The 20,000-nt window shown below is 60.4% G+C and overlaps 1 protein-coding gene across 1 annotated transcript in view; it reads right to left on the bottom strand.

Moving 5' to 3' along the window:
* CDH4 (cadherin 4) overlaps window positions 1-20,000 on the bottom strand; it is a 560,000-nt gene that overhangs the window by 1,061 nt on the left and 538,939 nt on the right. The window contains exons 10-16 of the mRNA XM_040638543.1: window positions 13,292-13,477; window positions 5,825-6,078; window positions 5,142-5,284; window positions 2,080-2,313; window positions 1,382-1,615; window positions 1,163-1,302; window positions 502-666 (exon numbers count right to left, since the gene is read on the bottom strand). Coding sequence (XP_040494477.1) covers window positions 502-666; window positions 1,163-1,302; window positions 1,382-1,615; window positions 2,080-2,313; window positions 5,142-5,284; window positions 5,825-6,078; window positions 13,292-13,477 — 1,356 coding nt within the window. The remainder of the gene's footprint in view (window positions 1-501; window positions 667-1,162; window positions 1,303-1,381; window positions 1,616-2,079; window positions 2,314-5,141; window positions 5,285-5,824; window positions 6,079-13,291; window positions 13,478-20,000) is intronic.

Raw genomic sequence — 20,000 nt, 5'->3', positions numbered from 1 at the left:
TTGTAGTTTCCATGCTTGCTTTGCTCTAAGAATTATTTAAAATGGGCTTTAAATTCTAGGTTGGGGAAGACATACTTCTTGGGGTTTTAAAATTTTATTACATCCTGGGGAGTGAGGCCTAAGCCAGTTCAGCTTTTGGGCAGATGTAGAAATTTGATCTGCGGCCCTGGACAGGATGTGTTTCAGGGAATGTTCCGAGGGGTCTCTGTGTCTGCTGAACCACTCCCTGGGCTCTATTCTGCTTAAGTAAAGTTAGATTCTCACATAGTGGGGACATGTCACCGACCCCTCTTAAACGCGCAGTCGGCGTTAGAGAGCAGGCGGGTACGGGGCCACGGCCGACGGCGTCTGGGGAGCGTGGCCGCCCCGCATTGGCCCCCCAGCCCCGGTCTGGATGGGCCTCGTCACCGCAGCCCGGCCACCCCAGCACAGCGTGGTCTCGGGACGTTGTTCTCCGCGGGGGGCCCTGCTCAGGGGCCTCGCCCGCGCCCCAGCACCCACCTCGCTGATGAAGTCCCCGATGTCTCCTGGGTGGGGCACCACAGGCCTGACAGGGTACTGGGGCTCGGCGCCCACGGGCCGCTCGTCCACCCGCCGCACACCGGGGGCCTTGCTCAGCACGTGCTCCATGGCCTCTGGCTGTTGGAGTTGGCTGAGGTCATAGTCCTGGGGAGCGGCCGGGGGGGGGGAGGAGGGTCAGGCAGGGGCGTCCTGTTGTAGCCGGGCACCACGCGTGCCTGCTGTCCTAGCCCATCACTTGGTCCGCCCTCCCCATAGTGCCCGCTCCCCTAACTCGTCCCGCTCCTACCCATCCTCAAGGCACGTGTGGGGTCTGTGTCCCTGCGGCTGCCCCTGCCAATCTCATGCTCCCCGGGGTGGGCCCCCTGCGGCTCACATGCCTCCTGTATTCCTGGAACAGCCCGGGGGGACAGCTGGGGCTCCTGTTACCGTGTTTCAAGGGGTCACTAAGCCTTAGTGGGGTAAGGAGCTGCCCCGAGTCCCCTGACGGCCAGCGCAGACCCAGCATCCAGCCGGGCAGCTCCCTGGTGCCCCGCGCATGGCCTCCTGGTCACCTAACAGCCCCCGTGTGGGCACAGGCCCTGGGCTGGGGGCCCGGGCCGTGCGGGGCCGGCGTGGCGGGAGCCGGGGCAGAGAGCCTCACCTGGTCCTCCTCACCGCCCCCTTCCTCGTCGTACTTGAGGATGTTGTCGCGAACGTCGTCCTCGGGGTCGATGAGCAGCTGCTTGGTGTGGCGCTCCTTCTCCCGGCGCTTCATCCACACGACAAACAGCAGGACCATGGCTGTGGGGGCGGGGCCGCACCGTGAGTAGGGAGCGCGCGCGGGGGGCACGGGCGTGCGCGCGGGCTCGGCCATACTCACTGAGCAGGATGACGATGCAGACCAGGATGGCCACGATGGCGCTGGTGCCCAGACCGGCCGCGGCCACCGCACCAACGGTGGTGCAGTCCCCGTTCTCGTCGCACGGGCACACCTTGACCTTGATGACGGACGTGTTGGACAGCGGGGGGTTCCCGGAGTCGGTGACGACGATGGGGACGTCGTACACGCCAGCCTCAAGGTACAGGGTGCGCAGGCTCAGCTGGGCGTAGTCACCTGGCAGAGCGACGGGGCGGGCTCGGCTCAGTCTACGGCCGGCGCTCCGTTCCAGCGAGACTTCCGGAGGGAGAGACAGCCTAAAGTGCCTGTTTGGTTCACGCACACACGCACGCACACATGCAACTCACACTAGATCACTCCGCAAAGTGAGAAGACACTGGCGATTCAAGAAAAGAGCAACTGCAACTTGTTGGATGAAGAAGTCATTTCCTTAATATATAAAGAGTTCTACCAAATCAATTAGGAAAAAACCTCAAAGAAAAATAGGCAAAGACACTGAATAGACAATTCGTGGAAGAAATAGCAAATGGCCGTTAAATAAATGAAAAAAAGTACATGGTAGTTAAGGGTCCCGGTGGGAGGAAAGGGGCCCCATCTTCCCTGCTCACTCTTCCGTGGGCCCCCTCCAGGTGCGCCACCCCAGCCGTGTCCAATTCTCCCGGAGCCTCAGGCGGGCTCACCGTTTAGGCGGGAGATGGTCCAGTTCTTCCGCACGGCGGCCGGGACGAAGGGCAGCTCGAAGACATAGGGGCCGATGTTGGGGTCGACGTCGGCGTCGGCCGCTGTGATGTTGATGGCGTTCAGGCCGGGCTTCTCGCAGATCTGCGCCTCCTTGGGCAGGAGCTCAGGGGCGTTGTCGTTGATGTCAATCAGATAGATCTGGAGGGTCCCGGTGCCGCTGGCGGGGGGGATCCCTGCGGGACAGACACAGGATGACACTCCAGGGCCGCTCCTCCGGGACCTCAGGCACCCGATGAGAACAGCCCCGCACGCTGGTCCCCAGGTGCAGAGGACGGTGCCCACCACCGGGGACCCCACAGCCCCCTGGGCCCCGCAGAGGGTCTCTGAGGATGCTGGCCCTGAGCGGCTGGCACCTGCTTCCCCCATCTCTCCCCAGCCTGGGCTCCTTTCAGTGCCCTCCCTGTTTCCCTGGCTCCACCCAGCAGGGCACCCCGTGGCCAGAAGCCCTCCATCCGGGGGCCTCCCCAGCTCAGCAAGCTGGTCTCAAAGCAGAGACAGACACTGGGTTGTGCCCCAAAGTGTCTCAGGGGCCACAACTGTTCCCTAAGCCCCTCTAGTCCCAGCCCCTGCCTCGGCCCAGGGCGATGGTGCAGGATGACACGTGCCAGGTGGCCAGAGAGGCCCTGTCTGTCTTCTGATGGGGAGCCTGGACCCTGACATGAACAGTGGCACTTTTTGGCTGAGGCAGGGGGAGCACATAAAAGGTGAATCCTGCAGCATGTCTCTTTAATCTCTCAGAAAACGCCTCAAAGCACACTCACAGCGACGCAGCTCGGGCCTGCCTGGGGAGGCTGCTCTGACACGCGGAGGCTGGCCCCTCACTGTCAGGAGGAGTGCGGGACCCTCGTAGCCGGGGTGCAGCCTGCACCCCATTCCCGCTGTCTTCTGTGCTTTCCTCTGCTTTGGCCATGGGTTCATGTAAAATCACTTTCTAAGTCAGCAGCTCCCCTCCCCACATCCTTGTGACCTGCTTCCAGGACTGAGCCTTTGAAGACCCTAGAGGTCAGGCAAGGCAGGAAGGAGGCTGGCGGGTGGTTACGAGCCCCCAGCTTTCACTTGCTATGGAATGAGCCCTTGTGCAGGGGCTAGTCTTGCTCCTGAAGCCCGAGCTGCCCTGCTGTCTTAGAACCCGCCATAGCAGACCACCAGAGGTCTACCTCAGGGCCTTTGCACACACTGCTTCCTAACTCTGGGACTCCTCTGATGCTCCTTCTTCCCCTGGCTTGTTCCTTCTCATCCCACAGTCAGCGCCTCACAGCCAAGAGCACAGCTACAAGCCCTGGCCCCTCCCTTCCATGCCCTGTTTGTTTTCTTCCAGAATGTACTCCCTGAAATTACCTGCTTGACTTCTCATTCATCTCACTGGGGCAAGAGACTGCTGAGTTGTCCCTCCATAACCATTTCCCCTTTTGTCCTTAATAGAAGAACCGGAGCCCCAGATTTTATCTGCAGTCATCACTGCCCAGCTGTTCGACTACATTTCTCAACATCCTTTGCAGTGAAATGCAGCTTCATGGCTAAGTTCTGGCCTTTATGAGCTAGGGGTGGGGCAGGAATGTGTCCCCACCTTCCTTGCTTTTCCGCCTGTTAGCCAGAACGTGGTCGTGATGGCTGGAGCCCCAGCAGCCATTTTGGACCATGCCACAACTCATGGCCGGAGTGAGCCTGGTGTCTCAAACCTGACCCTAGACTCCCAGGGCTGCCTGTCTCCAGTCTTCTATGTGGGAGAAAAGAAACCTCAATTGTACTGAAATTTTTATCACTGTTACACGGCTGAACCTGGTTTTAGTGGACACACAGGCCTCGGGAGCGTCAGCCTTGCAAGGGAGGGACTTTTGTCTGTTCTGTCTGCTGCTGGGTACTGCCGGCACAGGGCAGGAGCTCAGGGGTAACGGCAGCAGTGGCAATGTGCTGACTTGGGCCAGGCCCCACTCCCAGTGCTTTCGAGGACACTGGCTCACTTAATTCTTACAGCTCCAGGGGAGGAGGGTTCGGTTATCCCCACTCCACAGAGGAGGAAACTGAGGCACAGAGCAATCAGGTCTCTTCCTACCACTAAGTGGTGTTGGGACTGATCCCTGGTTCTAGAATCCTGTTCTCCCACACTCCCTCTCCCCTCCTGTGCAGAGTTGGCTGGATACCCGGGGCTGTGGGCCTTGCCGGCTCCTGGGTCCAGGCAGGGGTGTCCTTGGGGCCTGGAGTCCCAGCACCCCAACTATGGAGCTGCTCTCCACAGCCCTTGGAGGACCCAGTGCTCATGAACCTTCTTCCTGCCGCATGTGGGCCCCACTGCTGCCGTCTCTGCCCAGCTCCCCTCACCCCTGCCTGGTTCACTTCACCCCTGCTACCCCAGGCTCCTCGGGGCTCCTCATTCTGGCTCAGGGGCCTCCACACCCCCTCCGAGCTCCCAGGGCTCGTGCTGCTGGGGTGTGGCTTCTCATGGTGCCTGCCCTGTCTCTGGGGCTCCTCACGGCCCCCCGCCCCCACTCTGTTGGAGGGCTGCAGGGGTCTGGATCGTGGGGGCGGCATCCCAGGGGCTGCTTAGGGGGCCCCCCAACTCTGGTGTGGGATCAGCACGATGGGACTGCTTGGCTAAAACATGGATGAAGTTCACCTGCCCTCAGTTTACCAGGTAGGGAGCTGCGAGGCCGCTTGGGTCACGTTCAGCCGAGACGCGGCTGGACAACCCTCAGCCCGCTTCTGCCATCCCGGCCCTCCCAGTGCCCCGAGTGCCGTGAATGAGTGAAGGAGTGTTTGTCCAGACACGTAAGCTGGTGGTCAGGCTGCGACCCGTGCTCTGAACGCATGGAGAGGGGGCTGCCCGGGGCGCCGAGGGACGACGGGGCCCCCTCAAGGCTCTGCACAGGGCACCCGACACCACGCCTGCCTCCCCGCTTCCCTCCTCCAGCTTCTCCGCTGGGGGCAGGCCTCCCTCCGTCTCCCTGCCGCAGAGCCCCCGGTGCGGGTGGGCGCCGGCAGTCACCCCCGGAGCGGGGCGCACCGTTGTCGGCCGCCAGGAAGGTGGCCTCATAGACGTTGTTTTTGATGTAGAGGGACTCGCGGTCGAGCACGGCCGCCGTGGTGATCTGACCGTTGGTGGCGTTAATGTGCAGCCAGTTCGCGGGGTCCGACAGCTTGGAGTATCTGAGGAGGCAGGAGGTGAGGCATGAAGGCGACAGTGGCCCTGAGCGCCCAGTACCCCCCCTCGGCGGGCGCCCGCCTAAACACTGGGGAGCTTTCCCTCCAGCCCAGGACGGCTCCTCCCTCAACGGTGCCCCCTAGTTGCCACGGCAGACGGGCTCTTGATCCAGGAGGCAGATGCTGTCATCTGACAGGGACACTGAGGAACAGAGAGGGTAAGTGACCTGCAGCGTCACAGCGGGTGACAAGCCAGGGGGGAACCAGCCCCACTCGAGAGAGGGCTGCAGGGCTCGGACGGTCTTCCGCCGTGCTGGGTGGAGAGCACGCGAGCTCATGCTTTGCTGAGCGCCTGGGGCATCGCACTGACCGCCTGGATCGTGGCTGTCCCCAGGACGGGGGCCCCCGTGGCTCCCTGCCCGGAGAGACGACACAGGCTGGGGACTTCCCAGGGTGCAGGTTTCACTGGCATGCTGGACTCCTCTGTATGGACAACAAGGGAGCCCGAGGGGGGCGCCCCTTCCTGCAGCCCGAGGGCGGACCCACCTCACGGCCTGCTGCATGAAACGGTCAGGGTCCACCGCGGAAAACGTGGTCAGCACGGTGCCAGTGGGCACGCCCTCCTCCAGGCGGATCAGCTTGTGGTTGGAGGGGAAGTAGGGCGCCTCGTTGATGTCCATGACGGAGATGGTCACCCCTGCCGTGGACTGGAAGGACATCTGGATCCCACTGGCCAGGGGCGCCTGGTTGGACACCATCACAGTCAGCATGAATGCTCTGTTCAGCTCATAGTCGACTGCCTGGAACGAGAGAAGCCCGAGGCGGTGGGCTGGTGCCGGTGCCTGCGGGGCCGGCTCGGAGGGCGGTGGCCGAGGGCTGGTGGGTCTGCACCTGCCACCCCAGTCTGCTCCCGCCCCTCCAGCCCTGCTTTGAGCCCAGGATGCTCGTCCCGAGGGAAGCTGTCTCTGGACTCCCTGGTCTCTGGCTTCCCCTGAGGTCTGCCAATGGGAGGAGAAAGAGTTTGGGGGTAAAGGACCCCCACCGTGCCTTCCCATCATGCCCTGGGAGGACTCCTGGGGCTCCAGCTCCCCCGGGGGCAGCACCCCTCCCCGGCGCCAGCTCTCAGCAGGTGCTGGTCCCTCCAGGCTGGTGAGCCAAGGCCCCCACTGCTGTTTGTCTAGGGGCCCCTTGCTGGGTGCAGCGGGCGGTCTTTCTGTTGTTCTACCCCCACCCCCCAGTTTTTGGTAATTTGTAACAGCAGCCCCAGGACACTCACACACCAGCTCCGTGGGTTCTCTTCCCTCTGCACGTGGCTCCTGCATGAACATGATTCCCGGTTACACCCTTTTGGGGCGCCAGGACCCCGACTGACAAATGCTTTCAGAACGGGTCTATGGTCTGGGGTGCTCCTCACATTTTGGGGAGGGAGGGAAGTTTCGAGGAGGCACTTGGGGCCCTGAGACGTGTAACCACAGGTAGTGACTCAAAAGACCAGCTGGACAGTCTCGGGGTGCGACACTACGGCAGTGTTTACACCCTTCCGCTCGGATAGGTGCGTGGTGACACACAGGGTGTCTCCCGGCAGGAGGTCCTCACAGAGGCCGCACGGGGCTAGTGGCGGGCTGGGGAGGTCTGCAGCTGTGAGAATGAATGAGGACCGCGTCCTGAAGTGGACAGACCCCCAGGATCTGATGGAGAGCAGAAGGAGTAGATACACAGGGGGCTGCCTTTCGTGTAAAGGAGGGAGAGGGATCTGAATTTGCATTTGTTCGTATTTGCAGAAAGGAGGACCGCAAGAGTGACCTGGAAAATGCATAAAGATGGCGGCCTGTAAGCAGAGGGGCGGCCCGGGGCTGAGGGAAGGGCTGGGGGTCGAGGTTGCTACGAGCATACGGTCACGGCGCTGTGACGTCTTCTACCACCACGCTTTAGGCGTTACATATAAAATTATACACGTAAAGCGATCTCTGAAAATTGTAAGCACACTGAAGTAAAGGGAGACTGTGTAACAACTGGTAACATAAGAAAAGAATGAGTTCAGGTGACTAGGGCAGTTTTTAGATAAGGGCAATAATCATTGCAAAGAAATCTTGAGCTCACTTGGTCTCCTCACTGTTGGTCGTGATTTGGGGTTTGTTATATGTAAAGCTTGTTATGTCTATCGCAGGATAAAGTAAACAAACACTTGTAATAATGGGGTTAGGAAATAAGATTTTCAGTGTAAGAGAAACGAGATACAAGCGTGAAGTCATCAAAGTGACGTAAAAGTCCTCCGGTGTCAAATCTGAATAAAACAACCATTTGAATCAGTGTAAGAAACGGGGACAGTCAGGATGGGCGTGTGCCGTGGCCTCCTTGCCCTGCCCCCCAGACGCCCAGGAGCAAGGGCAGCCAGAGGCAGCCAGCTCCTCTGGGGCCTGGATGCTGGTTTCTAAGTACCGGTCCTCACCGGAGGGTCGGCCGAGCCCGAGGGGGCAGGCAGCCCGCGACATGAACTGCTTGGGCCACGATGCCCGGAAACGGCTCGTGGCGGAAGGACCCAGGAACCAGCCAGAGGACGCGCCCACCGGAGGCCAAACCAGGAATGACTGCAGCTGAGCAAAGCACATTGAGTATATGCAGATGCACGCCGCCTTACCAGCCACGGGGACACGCACGCATACGCACACACACGCACGCAAACACACACGCAAACACGCAAACACACACGCACACGCAAACACACACACGCACACGCAAACACGCACGCAAACACACATGCATGCACATGAAAACACACATGCATGCACACACATGCACACGCAAACACACACACGCAAACACACACACGCAAACACGCAAACACACACGCACACGCAAACACACATGCATGCACATGAAAACACACACGCACCCGCAAACACACCCGCACGCACGCACACACACATACACGCATACGCACCTGCAGTTTTGCTTATGGCTGTGGTGGGAGGATTCACGGCCTCCAAAGACATCCAGGTCCCAAGGTCTGGAATCTGTGATGTGTCGCCCTCCACGGCACCAGGACTTTGTGGACTGATGTAGTTAGGGGTCTTGCAATGGGAGGTGGGCCGGGATGTCCCAGGTGGCCCAGAATAGCATCTGAGGGTGTTTATAAGTGGAGACAGAGGGACCTTTGGCCTGGCAGCAAGCAGCGTGGGGATGGAGGCAAAGAATCTGGCTCTGAGGACGGAGGAAGGGCCACGGAGTTGGGACGTGGCTCTCCAACCTGGGAAAAGCCAACAGATGGAGCACCAGAGCCCCCGGGGGAGCACAGCCTTGCTGGCTCTTTGGCTTTGCCCCGTTGAAGCAGATTTTGCACTTCTGACTTCCAGAAGTGTGAGAGGCTGGCGTGTTGTGTGGACACCCAGCTCGATGCGAATTGTCACAGCAGCTGCCGTAAAGTCAGTGACGCGGACAGCTGCTGGTCTGCGAACGGACAATTAAATGCAGCGAACGAAGCTTTTGTCTGCTTTTTCTGTGGGCTCTCTATTAGTTCCCCGTTCCGATTTAGTGGCTTAGAGCAACACAAATTTGTCATCTTACACTTCTGGAGGTCAGAGGTCAAAAATCAGTGTCCTTGGGCTGCGGTCAGGGTATGTGGGGCTTGGTTTTCCCGGAGGCTTGCCTCTTCCAGCTCCTAGAGGCCACCTGTGCTCTCGGCCCCTCCCCCACCTGCAAAACAGCAATGTGGCCCCTTGCAGTCTGTCTGCGACCTGCTTTCCCCACGGCGCCGGGGACTCTGACCTCCTGCTTCCCTCTCCCAAACACGCCGTGAGCCCAGGGCTCCTGGATTCCCTGGGGTAACCTCCTATCTTAGAACGCTTAACTGACTCACACTGGCCCTGCGTGTGCCGCACACTCATGGGTTCCCGGCCTGGGGCCTGGGCACGTCTGGGGGGCTGGGCACTGACCACTGCAGACCCGCATCTCTGTGTCCTGCGGAGATCTTCTTGGTGAGAGGAAGCTCTTTCGTACGGAGGAATTCTAGCCAGGGAATGACAGAGTTTTAAAAGCACCATTCTGCACGCCCTAATGAAGACGTTTACGTGGACAAGCCAGCCGGCGGAGACTGACGGAGGAGGGCGTATTTGCAGGCACGAAGCATCACGTTCCAACCGCTGGCAGGTCATAAGGGGCAAAAGTCAACTCTGCGATGACGGGAACGGGCTGTCACCTCGTGAGCCCCTGGTCAGGCTTAGATGACCAGAGTGGGACAACCGGGCACCACGGGCTTCCTGATGTGACTCAGCCCCAGCCACAAGGCCCCTCCCCAGGGACGGCCCCTGCAGGTCTAAATCCCAGGTGAAGGAAATGTGGGAGAGCGAGGAGCAAGATTCGCCGTGAGGAAGTGATTGGACAGTCTGGCACACGGGGCCTCCCATAGGCCAACTGACCCCGTGTCTGTGACAGGTCAACGGTGGGTGGAATGTTCTAGATTAAAAGAGTCAAGAGATGTTGCAACCAAATGCATGTAGGGACCCTGTTCGGATCCAGATCTGAAAAACCATGGCAGAGAGACACTCTGAGGAAAATTAAGGGACACCGAACACAGACTTGCATCGGAGGATATGAAGGGAGGACGGCTGCTTTCGTCAGGGGTGTGATGGTGTGACTGCGGCAGGTGTATCTGTGAGGGTGACGCATCCCAACACAGAGATGGAGGTCATGAGGTCTGGGAGTTAAAAGCCTCTTTCACCAAGAAACGGAGATGAGGCGGTCCGTACACGCTAATACCGCAGACTACGGTGCCTCTGTCCTCCGGGTGCCCCGAAACGCTCACGAGGAACAGAACAGCGCGTTTCTGCTCCGAGCGGAGCTGACCTGCTGGGCCAGGAAGCTGTGCTTGCGGCCGGTGGCGCCTCTGCTGACTGCCCCAAACCCCAGCCCCCTTTGGGTCCCCCCTCAGCTCAGCGTTTGACTTGGGGGAGCGTTAAACATCTCTCAGCCAGTGCCTCGAACCCTGGCCTTCTCAGCCAAGGCTACAGGTGAGGCGTTAAGTATGAAAAGAAGGACTTTAAAAACGAATAATGGCAGGGGATGGGCCTGGGGTTCACGGAAACCCGATGCCGGCCAGACTGGAGGGTCTGGAGGCCGATGCCGTCCAGAGATCGGGGTTCTGGGCTGACCCCCATCGTCTTCTCCAGGCATGATCTTGTCCGCCCAAGGAAGGAGTGGGTCCCGCAGGGCCCCTGGAGCCCGGCTGTGAGATGCCACGTCCTTCCGTGGCACACGCCTGTCATGGCTGATGTCTTCCCCCGGCCCTGACGGCCCCTCGAGGAGGGGGCTGCCCCTTGTATCTGAGCGTGGTGCCGGTGGGGGTCAGCCTGGGGGAGGACGGGGAAGGTGTGATGCCTCCCTTGTCCACCCCCATTGCCCATCTCCTGGCATGATGCTGGGTGCTGCTTGGGTGCGTGTGTGGGGGAGAGCCTCACGCCCACAGACACCGCCCAGGCAGGACCGAACTGGTGGCCAGTCTGACGCTCCCAGTGCAGAATCGCTTGGCCGCCCTTGCCTGAGAGATACTGCCGGGACTTGAGGCCAGAGACGGGTGAGCCCTCCCGCCAGCGTGGGCTTGGTGCCTCCATCCTGGACTCTGGATGCCCCCACAGCAGCCCCCTGCTCCCACGCTGTGTCCAGGTCCCCTCGAAACCACCCAGCTGCCAATGCCTTCAGCCCCTCCCCCAGGACCTTCCGAGAGTCATCGGGGACGGGGCTCCTCCATTTAAATGTACAGTTTCCTAAGATTGTGGTGGTTTTGTCTCCGAACAAACCACCAAAAGGAAGTTATCTTTCTCCCTGTTTATTGGTTCATGTCCCTGGGGGACACGGAATAACGCTGCATGTCCTGCATTAAGATTGTGTCACCAGTCTGAGTGAGAATGCCTTCCAGAAAGACTATTATGGCCAATAAATGTCCATAGGAGGGTGAAATAAAACATATTTGTAATGGAGAAATCAATAGGTAATTTGGCCCACCAGTTCCAATTAGAGTGGCTGGATATGCTGCCCGGTCTCGGCCAGGCTGCCCCCCCAGACGTGGCGAGGACCCTCTGCTAAAAGGCAAGGGACTGGGTCTGTGGCCTCAGGAGAAGCTGCCCGGTGCTGGTGCAGGTGGTGTGGGGCAGGCCTGGGGGACCCCACTCCAGGGCCAGTGGGAAGTTTGGGGGGCTTCGCTTCCGTGCGCTGCTGCCCTGGGGGCTGTTACCTGCAGGACTGGGGGGGCTGGGGGAGGGAGGGGTCGGTGGGGGCCATGCGCCTGGCCCACCTGCTCCCCTGGGACTCCTGCCAGCCCTGCCCCGGCCTCAGCACCCAGCCAAACTCGCTCACTGCCTCCCCCAAGCCTTATTGCTGCCCAAGGGGGAGCAGAAGAGGCCCTTTCTTGGCTTTTCTGCTTCAGAAGCTGAGGTCCAGGTGTGAGGCAGGAGAAAGGGCCTGGGGTTGGTCTGAGCCCGGAAGAGATGGTGGTTTCGTGGCTGGAGGCGGAAGAGGAGGGGGAGGCGGTGGAAGAGGCAGAGGGGCTCCCGAGGAGTCCGGACACGGTGACGGACGCTCGCTGGGGCTGGCAGTCTGAGAGCAGAGATGCCATGCCCCAGCTCGGCTAGAGTGAGAGGTGGCAGGCCTGGCACGGTGGGGCAGGGTGGAGCTGGGGGGCGCGGGGGGCAGGGCAGGGGTCAGGAAGACCCGCCCGAGGCGACTGGGCACTTCCTTTGATGGACGAGCAGCCAGGATCCGTGCGAGATGGCTGGGGGCCGGGCTGACCACACGCATCTCCACACGGCGCCTCGTCCACCCCCAAAGCAGCGGAGGTCCCTGTCCGGGAGTTCCCACCACCCGGGGGCACGCGGCTGGAAAGAGCAGAGGGCTGACAGACGGGAAGCATTGCGTTGCTGGGTGGGCGGCCTCTGGCGCGGACCTGCCCGGGAACATCCTAGAAGCTCCTTCTCCACATCCCCTTGCAGACTATGAACTCCTGCAGGCCGGGGCAGTGACGGGCCCGGAGGCAGGGCATGAACACGGCACGGGAATCCGAGAACATAAGCCCCCGCCCCCACCCCAGGCAGCAGAACCCCCACTGCCTTGCACCTCTCACGCCCCCTCCTGGCCACCCCCTGCACGAGAACACCTGAAAGCACCGTGTCTCTACCAAAGGATGCAAAAGTAACCTGAAAACGCTAAGATGAAGCATCTTGCCTCAAACAGACTGTAAGTGGAGAGTTAGAGAAAGCACCATGTGGGATAACAAGAAAAAACAGGAAAACCGGAGACGTGTGTGCCTGCTGACGACTGTGGCCAGGACCCACGGTCCGGGCTCCATGGGGACGGCGCGCCCGCCTGTGCTCTCAGCGTTAGGGTTGTAACGCTCCCAGAGAGGGATTCACCTGTGACTGATGACAAGCATGGTGTCCTGTCTCCACCGCCACGCGGAGAGGTGGGAGTCCCGTAGCCCCTCGCCCCGCCCCCCTCGTCATCACACCCGTCTTCCCAGCACGTTCCCTGAGATTCATCTATAATCGCACCGAGTCCTGAGTAAAGACAGCGCGGGGAAGGGAAGGTACGGGCCTCAGCTGGTTAGAAAACACAGGAAGGATCTTCCGATATTAGAGAAACAATCCTGCAACGCATTACAAAGACGTACTCCGTCCTGGCTGAGTAGGAGTTACCGGGGGAACACAAGGGTGGTCCAACATCACACAGTCTCCCGATGGGACTCCCCCGTGCGTGGACTGAGGCGGAAATATGACCTTCCGGGAGGGGACAGGAGAGTCCTCTTTCGAGGGAGGACGGCAGGTCAGGCCGCCGAGGCCCTGGGGGTCACATGACCAGGTCCTCGCGAAGCCTGCCTCCAGCACGAGCAGGTGGGTGCAGTCCTTTGCCCCCGGAGATCAGGGGTGGCTCACACTTAACCCCGTATCCCTTCTGTTCTGTCTGTCCCAGGGCGGCGGCGGGGGACAGAACCCGCGACGGCCAGCAGGAAGCCAGGAGAGTACCCACCTTCACCACGGTGACCATGCCCTCGTTGGTGACGGGGTCTGTGCGGATGCTGAAGTGTCCTGAGGGGTCCCCGCTGATGATGCGGTAGAAAGCATTCCAGTTGGGCGAGTGGGGCTGGTCTCGGTCCATCACGGTGAGGTTTGCAACCACCACCTCCACCTGGTTTTCGGGGACCTCCCCTGCGTACTGCGGAGCATAGGAAAGACAGTGTTCTGAACCCGTGTGACAGCCTGGAGAGGTCGGGAGAGACTCTCTACCAACCCCTGGGGGGTGCCCTCGGCCTCCAGTTGCTCCTGCACACGGGGCTCCCACATGTGGGCACGTGGCATCTCGAGAGAGCTCTGGTTCCTCCAGCTGTCCCCACCACTCACCTCTAGACCGAGCCTCACCTGCACACACACACACACACACACACACACACACGCCCACCGGCCTCCCTCCCAAACCCCCTCAGGCCTTTCCCTCGTGCCCTGGAGGCCCCTGCAACAGCGGGGACGCACAAGAGACTCTAAGGTGTGTTTGCAGGACAGGAGCTGGACAGCAGTGGAGGGCTTCCCCGGGACAGTCCTGGCTGGGGTCTTGCCATCCCGGCGGTCCCACCATTGGCTCGGGGCTTGGGCTCCGCGGTGCAGATGTGTGATAACCGAACACGGAGCCTTTTCTCCTGCCACACACCGTGGGGGCTGCAAGCCCCTCCCATCAGTGAGTGGTTCACGTGGGCGAGACGGTTGTGTGCAGGGAAAGGTGTCGTGTGTGGGAGTGTGTGTGTGTGTGTGTGTGTGTGTGTGTGTGTGTGTTGGTGTGCAGGTAGAAATCTGAGCACCCCCTACCGAAGGAGAATCACTGCTCAGGGCTGGCCCCACCGGCGTGTGGCCTGTGCAGCTGTGGCCCCGCGTGGAGGGGCCCTGAGTTTGGCTGAATGCTCTGCTGTCACTGTCTTGAAACTCTTTTTTTTTTTTTTTTAAAGATTTTATTTATTTATTTGACAGAGATAGAGACAGCCAGCGAGAGAGGGAACACAAGCAGGGGGAGTGGGAGAGGAAGAAGCAGGCTCATAGCAGAGGAGCCTGATGTGGGGCTCGATCCCATAACGCCGGGATCACGCCCTGAGCCGAAGGCAGATGCTTAACCGCCGTGCCACCCAGGCGCCCCACTATTATTACTTTGTGAACTAGGGGCCCGTTTTCTTATTTTGCACCGGGTCCTGTAGGTTGTGCAGCCAGCCCTGTCACCGTGCAGAGTGATTTCGAGCTACAAAACATGGAGACCAGGTTTGGACAGAGATCTAGGGTGTCTGTAGTCACGATGGTGCAGCCCCACAGTGGCCAGCACGTGTGGGCGCCATGCCAGGCGCTGCCCGGGCAGGACTTCTCCGGTTCCTCAGGATAGCCCTGCCCTCATCCCCATTTTACAGATGAAGTAAGAGAGGTTAAGAGACCTTGGGGTCCACAGGGGTGCCCAGAGTGTCAGCTCTAAGCTTCCTGCCCCTAGTCGCGACGGTGTGGTCACAAGCTGGGGAGGAAGGAGTCCAGACCCGGGCTTGGCTGTCGTCCCAGGCAGCTTGGCTCTGAGCCCTCATCCTCCTGGGCCCCCCAACCACCGCACCTGCCTGATATCAGCGGGGAGCGGGGCCCAAGCCTCATAGTCTACCTGTTTCCACCACCGGCTGTGGCACGATGCTGCTGGCCACAGCCGAGACAGCCACCTTGCCTCGTGTCTGCCCAGGGGCTGCAGCCCAAATATGCCCATGCACGCCCTGGACAGGTGCGGGGCCGCTTTATGCCGGATGACAGGCCTCCGGTGCACTCAGGGCACCAGGCCTGGGCCTTGCCTGCTCCAGAGCGAGCTCTCCACCCCGAGTGAGTTTCGCGTGGGGCGGCTAGCCCTGCGCCCTCCACCGCCTAGGGGCTCCTAGGGCTCTGGGTCCGCAGCCACCATCTGGGGTCTCTCATGCACATCCAGGGCTGACTGCAGCCCAGGGGCCGGGCCCCCACACGCGTCTGCCCAGAGCCCTTGCATGTGCCCTACGGGCCCCCTGGACAGCCCTGGCTGGCTGGGCTGGCTCTCAGGGGACCCCCTCCTCCTGGGTGAGATGGGGGTGGGTAGCGGGACCTGCTCTGGATATCAGCTGGTGGGTGCAGCGTCCTGGCTTCCGGCTCTCTCCATCGGAGGCTGGTACACTCCCAAAGAGACTGGGCGCTTCGAGCCCAGGTCTGGGCCTCGATGGTTGCGATGGTTTTTTGCCCTGAGCACTTAGAGATTTGAGCTGGTGACTGGGGAGGGGGTTCTGGGGCGCAATGCACTGGGCCGCAGTGACCTGAACACAGGGGCTTGACTACCCGGGACCGGTAGCTGGAAGGCTGAGGGTGGCCATCAGTGGCTGCGTGTCAGCGACATCGGGGCTGGTGGCTCTGTCCTTCTCCGGCTTCCTTGAGGTCGGAGCATGGCAGCTCAGCCTGTCCTGTCTGTGCTGGGTGGTGATGAAGGACGGCCATTCCTGCACGTGTGTCCAGTTGATGAGGTCTGCCGGGCTGACCGTCCGCAGACGGATGGGGACACCGAGACCCAGCAACTTCTGTCCCCAGAGTCACTTTGCTGGTGAGAAAGAGGGGAGGTGGGGTGCAGACTCACCCAAATGACCGGTGTGTGCTTGGTGCACCCACTGTGAGTGAGACCCGGGGGACGTGGGGCAAACGTGTGCAGACGGGGCGAACAGATGCGTGAGCCGACGCACAGACCAGTGATGGCCAGAGCAATGGAGGAATCCTGAGCCCCCCACAAGGCCGGCTGCCTCCAGATAGGGAAGGGCTCCCTTCAACCTCAGGCCAGAGCCTAGGCCTTCACCTGCACTTCAGAGGCTCCCGCACCAGACTCCTGGACGCCCGGCCTCCACGCTCTGCCGGACACCCCACAGCCCACCGCTCAGGCGCACACGAACAGCCCGTCTGTCACCCGGCACTCGCACTCGCAGACCTTCCAACCCCAATGACATCACCTTGCTAGCAGGAGGAATTGTGAGTTTATCCCAAGTGGGATCTGGGGCAGCTGAAGAAGTTTCTGGCTTGTGAGACATGACAAGTTTTCTGTTTAAGTTGCCAGGCTCAGTGCAGCGGACATCTGTTAGGCTGCCTGGCTGTCCAGCACCTTCTCTATTTCCCGGAACTTGCTTTCTCAGCCTCCTCTGTAGCCATGAGCTGCTCAGGTGACCTAGGCAGCTTCCCTTTCGGGTCAGATGACCAGGGTGGGTCCTGGTGTTGCCGCCTGAGAGCCAAGTCTCCGGTGCGCCTCCAAGGGGCACCACGCCTGGCCTGGTGGGCGCCTCCAGCTGCCCTGCTCTGGCCCACTCCGGAGCTGGGGTCCTTTCCTCGGACTTCACAGCACAGGGGAGACCTATGTGTCCTGGAGTCTGACTCCTTGCAGACTCTGGTGAAGTTTATTCCAAGAGTCTGGTTTAATTCATGCGAGTTTAATAAAGGTCCCCAAAGAAAGGCCTTAGGCTGGTAAAGCCGGCTTAGGATTTTCTTATTAACTTTCCCCTGGCCATAATGAGTTTTTAATTTAATTTTTTCAGGTTTTCAGGCACAGGGAAAGCCTCTCCCATGCCTCACGGGAGGCAAAGGCCGATATTTGGGAAAGAAGGAATTTTAAGATCACTGGAACAGAGTGTCTCGCCTAGATGTTAGTCCAGAACTCAAACGTAGCCCCGTCCCAAGGGACAGGAAGGATTCCGTCTAGCACAAATCTGGCTCCGAGGCCGAAACCCGCAGGGCTCCCAGGGGAAAGTCACATTAGCATAGAGGAGGATTAGGGTGAGGACACTGAAGCCCAGCCAGGATCCAGAGAGGACCAAGAGTGACAGCCTGTCCACACGCAGGACACACGAGTCCTCCAGGCACCCATGCCACGCGGGACACACGATGACTCCTGAAGTTGTGCTTCTGTTTCTGTTCCAAGAGCCTAAACTCACTTGGGCTGGAGGACTTGACCCTCCTCTAGCTGCCCCTTGGGGTGCAGGACACCCTCTCCCCTCCGGCCCGTGGCCCCTGTGTTGGTGGGGACATGTAACTGGAAGGGGGGTGCCCTCCCTGACCTGGAACTCAGGGACCCATCACTGTCATTAGCAGTCTTGAGAGCTGGCCTGGGAGCCCCTGTCTGGCCGGCACGTGTCTGTGCCTCCATGGGCCTCGGAGCAGGAGGGGCTGTGGGGCTGGTTGGGTGCCCGGGGCTGGGTCCCCACGGAACCCCACCTGGGGACACGCCAGCACTGTGTCCTCAATCATCCGTGGCTTCTGTTGGAAAATGTATGGATGAGCCTCTGGACATCCTGATGGTTTCATTTTTTTTTGAAATTTACTTTTCTCTCCAGGAACCAGTGACGATGTCTTTTGGGTTCTGAGTTCAGGATCAGAATCAGATTGGGCGAAGCAACCACAGGCAGTCTTCCTTGACCCTGCACGTGACAGGGGAGGGACTGAGGTCTGCGGGCCAGGAGGCCATTCCCTGGCCAGCCCCTCTGAGCCTCTGTCCTCTCCCCGCGGAGCTGTCACACGAGAGGGTAGCTGACACACGGGAAAGCTCTCCTTCCGAGGACAGCTCACAGGAAAGGACCCAGGAATTAGCTAACAACGTATCTCGGACTCTCCCCTCCCCAGTGCTTTGGTTTATAAACGGGGTTTGCTGACAACAGGTGGGGCCACAGGTTCAAGCCCCTTGCTTCTGCCCTGGGACAAACCACGTTGCTGACAATAACCATCACTAACAGCCAGGCAACAACCACTGTCGTTGTCTTGACCATGTCTCCTCGTGTCCGCCTGCTCTGGGACCCACGTGCAGGTGCGCACCCCGCCAGGCAGGAACTGCTGCTCCGCCGTCTCGCAGGTGACGACCCAGAGGCTCAGAGGCTCCAGGACCTGCCTGAGGTCAGCCACTGGCTGGTGTCGGAGCCACGTTAGCTGCCGGGAGCCTGACCCCAGCCTCTGGCCCCCACCTCTGCATGGGGGGCTGGGGATCCAGGGAGTCGAGAGAAGTGCCATCTTTGGGAAGTGGACACCGGCCTGGCAGGAAGGGCTCGAGGTGGGATGTGATGTCAGGTGGGGCAGGCGCTCTGGCCTCCTGTCTCCTCGGTGCTCAGAGATGCTGTCTCTAATTAATTATCTATGGCAGAGGCTCGCACCGAGTGCCTGAGCACAATTAAGGGCGATGAGTCCGTTCCAGTTTCGAGATGCCCGATTCTCATTCTCAGGAATGCAGGCTGAGCTGAAATTTCTCCCTTCTCCTGGGTTTGTGGACGGAAGTCAGAAAGCTGAAGGTATTGGGAATTCCCAGGGCTTGGGCCAGAGTGGGCCCACTTTCAGGCAGCAGGGGCCCAGGCAGCCAGGGTAGGAGCTGCCCGGGGCCAGCCCGGCCGGACCCCGGGTAGGTTCCGAGGCTAGCCCACAGTCTACCCCCAAAGCCAAGGCTGCCTCTCCACCCAGCCAGGTGGGCCATGTCGAGGATGGAACTGCAGGTTTTATCCCAAGAAAAACCTTAAGAATGTGGGGGCCCCAGCTTCACAGGACCCAGGGCTCCCCAGTTTATTGCCCCCGCCTCTGGCAAACCATTTCTAACTCCCCTGAAGGTGACCTGTACGCAACAGGGGCTGGGCTTGCCCTGGGCCGACGCCGGCCTCCACAGTGAGGTCCTCCTGCCCCATCTCCGGAGAGCCCTGGCGGGGGCTGGGGGGGGCGGTGCCACGATCATCCTCCCTTTTGTTTGTAATACTTACGTGAATGTTAATTTAGCTAAATTCATTTTTTAACATATGATTTTATTCATGCCTGCCTTGGGATGGGGAGTGCGCCATGCCGTCAAAACGTGCGGTAGACGGGAAATGTGTCCTGTCAGCCACAAGTCCTAAACAGCAAAAACGCTGTACCTGCCCCCCCGCCCCGCCCCCGGCCCAACAGATGAGGAAACTGGGCTGCGATTGAGCCATCGGGCAACTTCACTGTGGGCCCCTCGTTGGACGTCGGAGCTGGGGCAGGACTCACGCGTGTCGAGGCCTAAACCGGTTCTGCTCAGGCCCCGTGGTGGAGGGCCGGCTGCCGCCCATGGCATTTACGGAGCAGAGGACAGCGTTGTTCAAGGCAAAACTCTCATGGAGGTCAGCGGATGCTCCTGACGTCACCCTGGGACCGTACGTCACTTCACGATGAAGTGGGGACAAACATTCAGAGAGGTCAAGCTATCAGCCCGTGGTCACACAGCGGGAGGGGACCGAGGTAAAGCTAACAAGGGGCTTCCTGACTCCAGGAGACCCTCCTGAGGGCATGTGAGGGGGCTGGGCTGGTGGAAGGGGCCAGGACACTGGGTGTCCAGGGCCTCCCCCCAGGACCCCAGGACAAGGCCAACAGGAGCCCCCTGGGGCAGAATGCAGGTTGTGTCCTGGGGGCCTCAGCCCCTAGCCCAGTAGAGCCCCGCGCTCATCCCCGAGGGAGTGTGGAGTGGGCCTGCTGAACGGCCCTATGGCCCCGCAGCAGGCTGCCCTGTACCCCGCGTGCAGCGCAGGCTAAGGGAAAATCACTTTTAATTAACATTTAAGAATAGGAACCAGATCATGCAAATTCCCCTCATCTCCGCAGCTTCTGCTGATTGTTCTTGATTAAGCTTGATATACATAGCCGGGCTGCGGGCAGGGATGTGGCCAGCCCGCGCCCCCCCCCCCCCCCCC

This window comes from Ursus maritimus, unplaced genomic scaffold (genome assembly GCF_017311325.1).
Source record: "Ursus maritimus isolate PB19 unplaced genomic scaffold, ASM1731132v1 scaffold_22, whole genome shotgun sequence".
NCBI lineage: Eukaryota > Metazoa > Chordata > Mammalia > Carnivora > Ursidae > Ursus > Ursus maritimus.
This window is presented reverse-complemented; position numbering and strand designations above follow the sequence as displayed.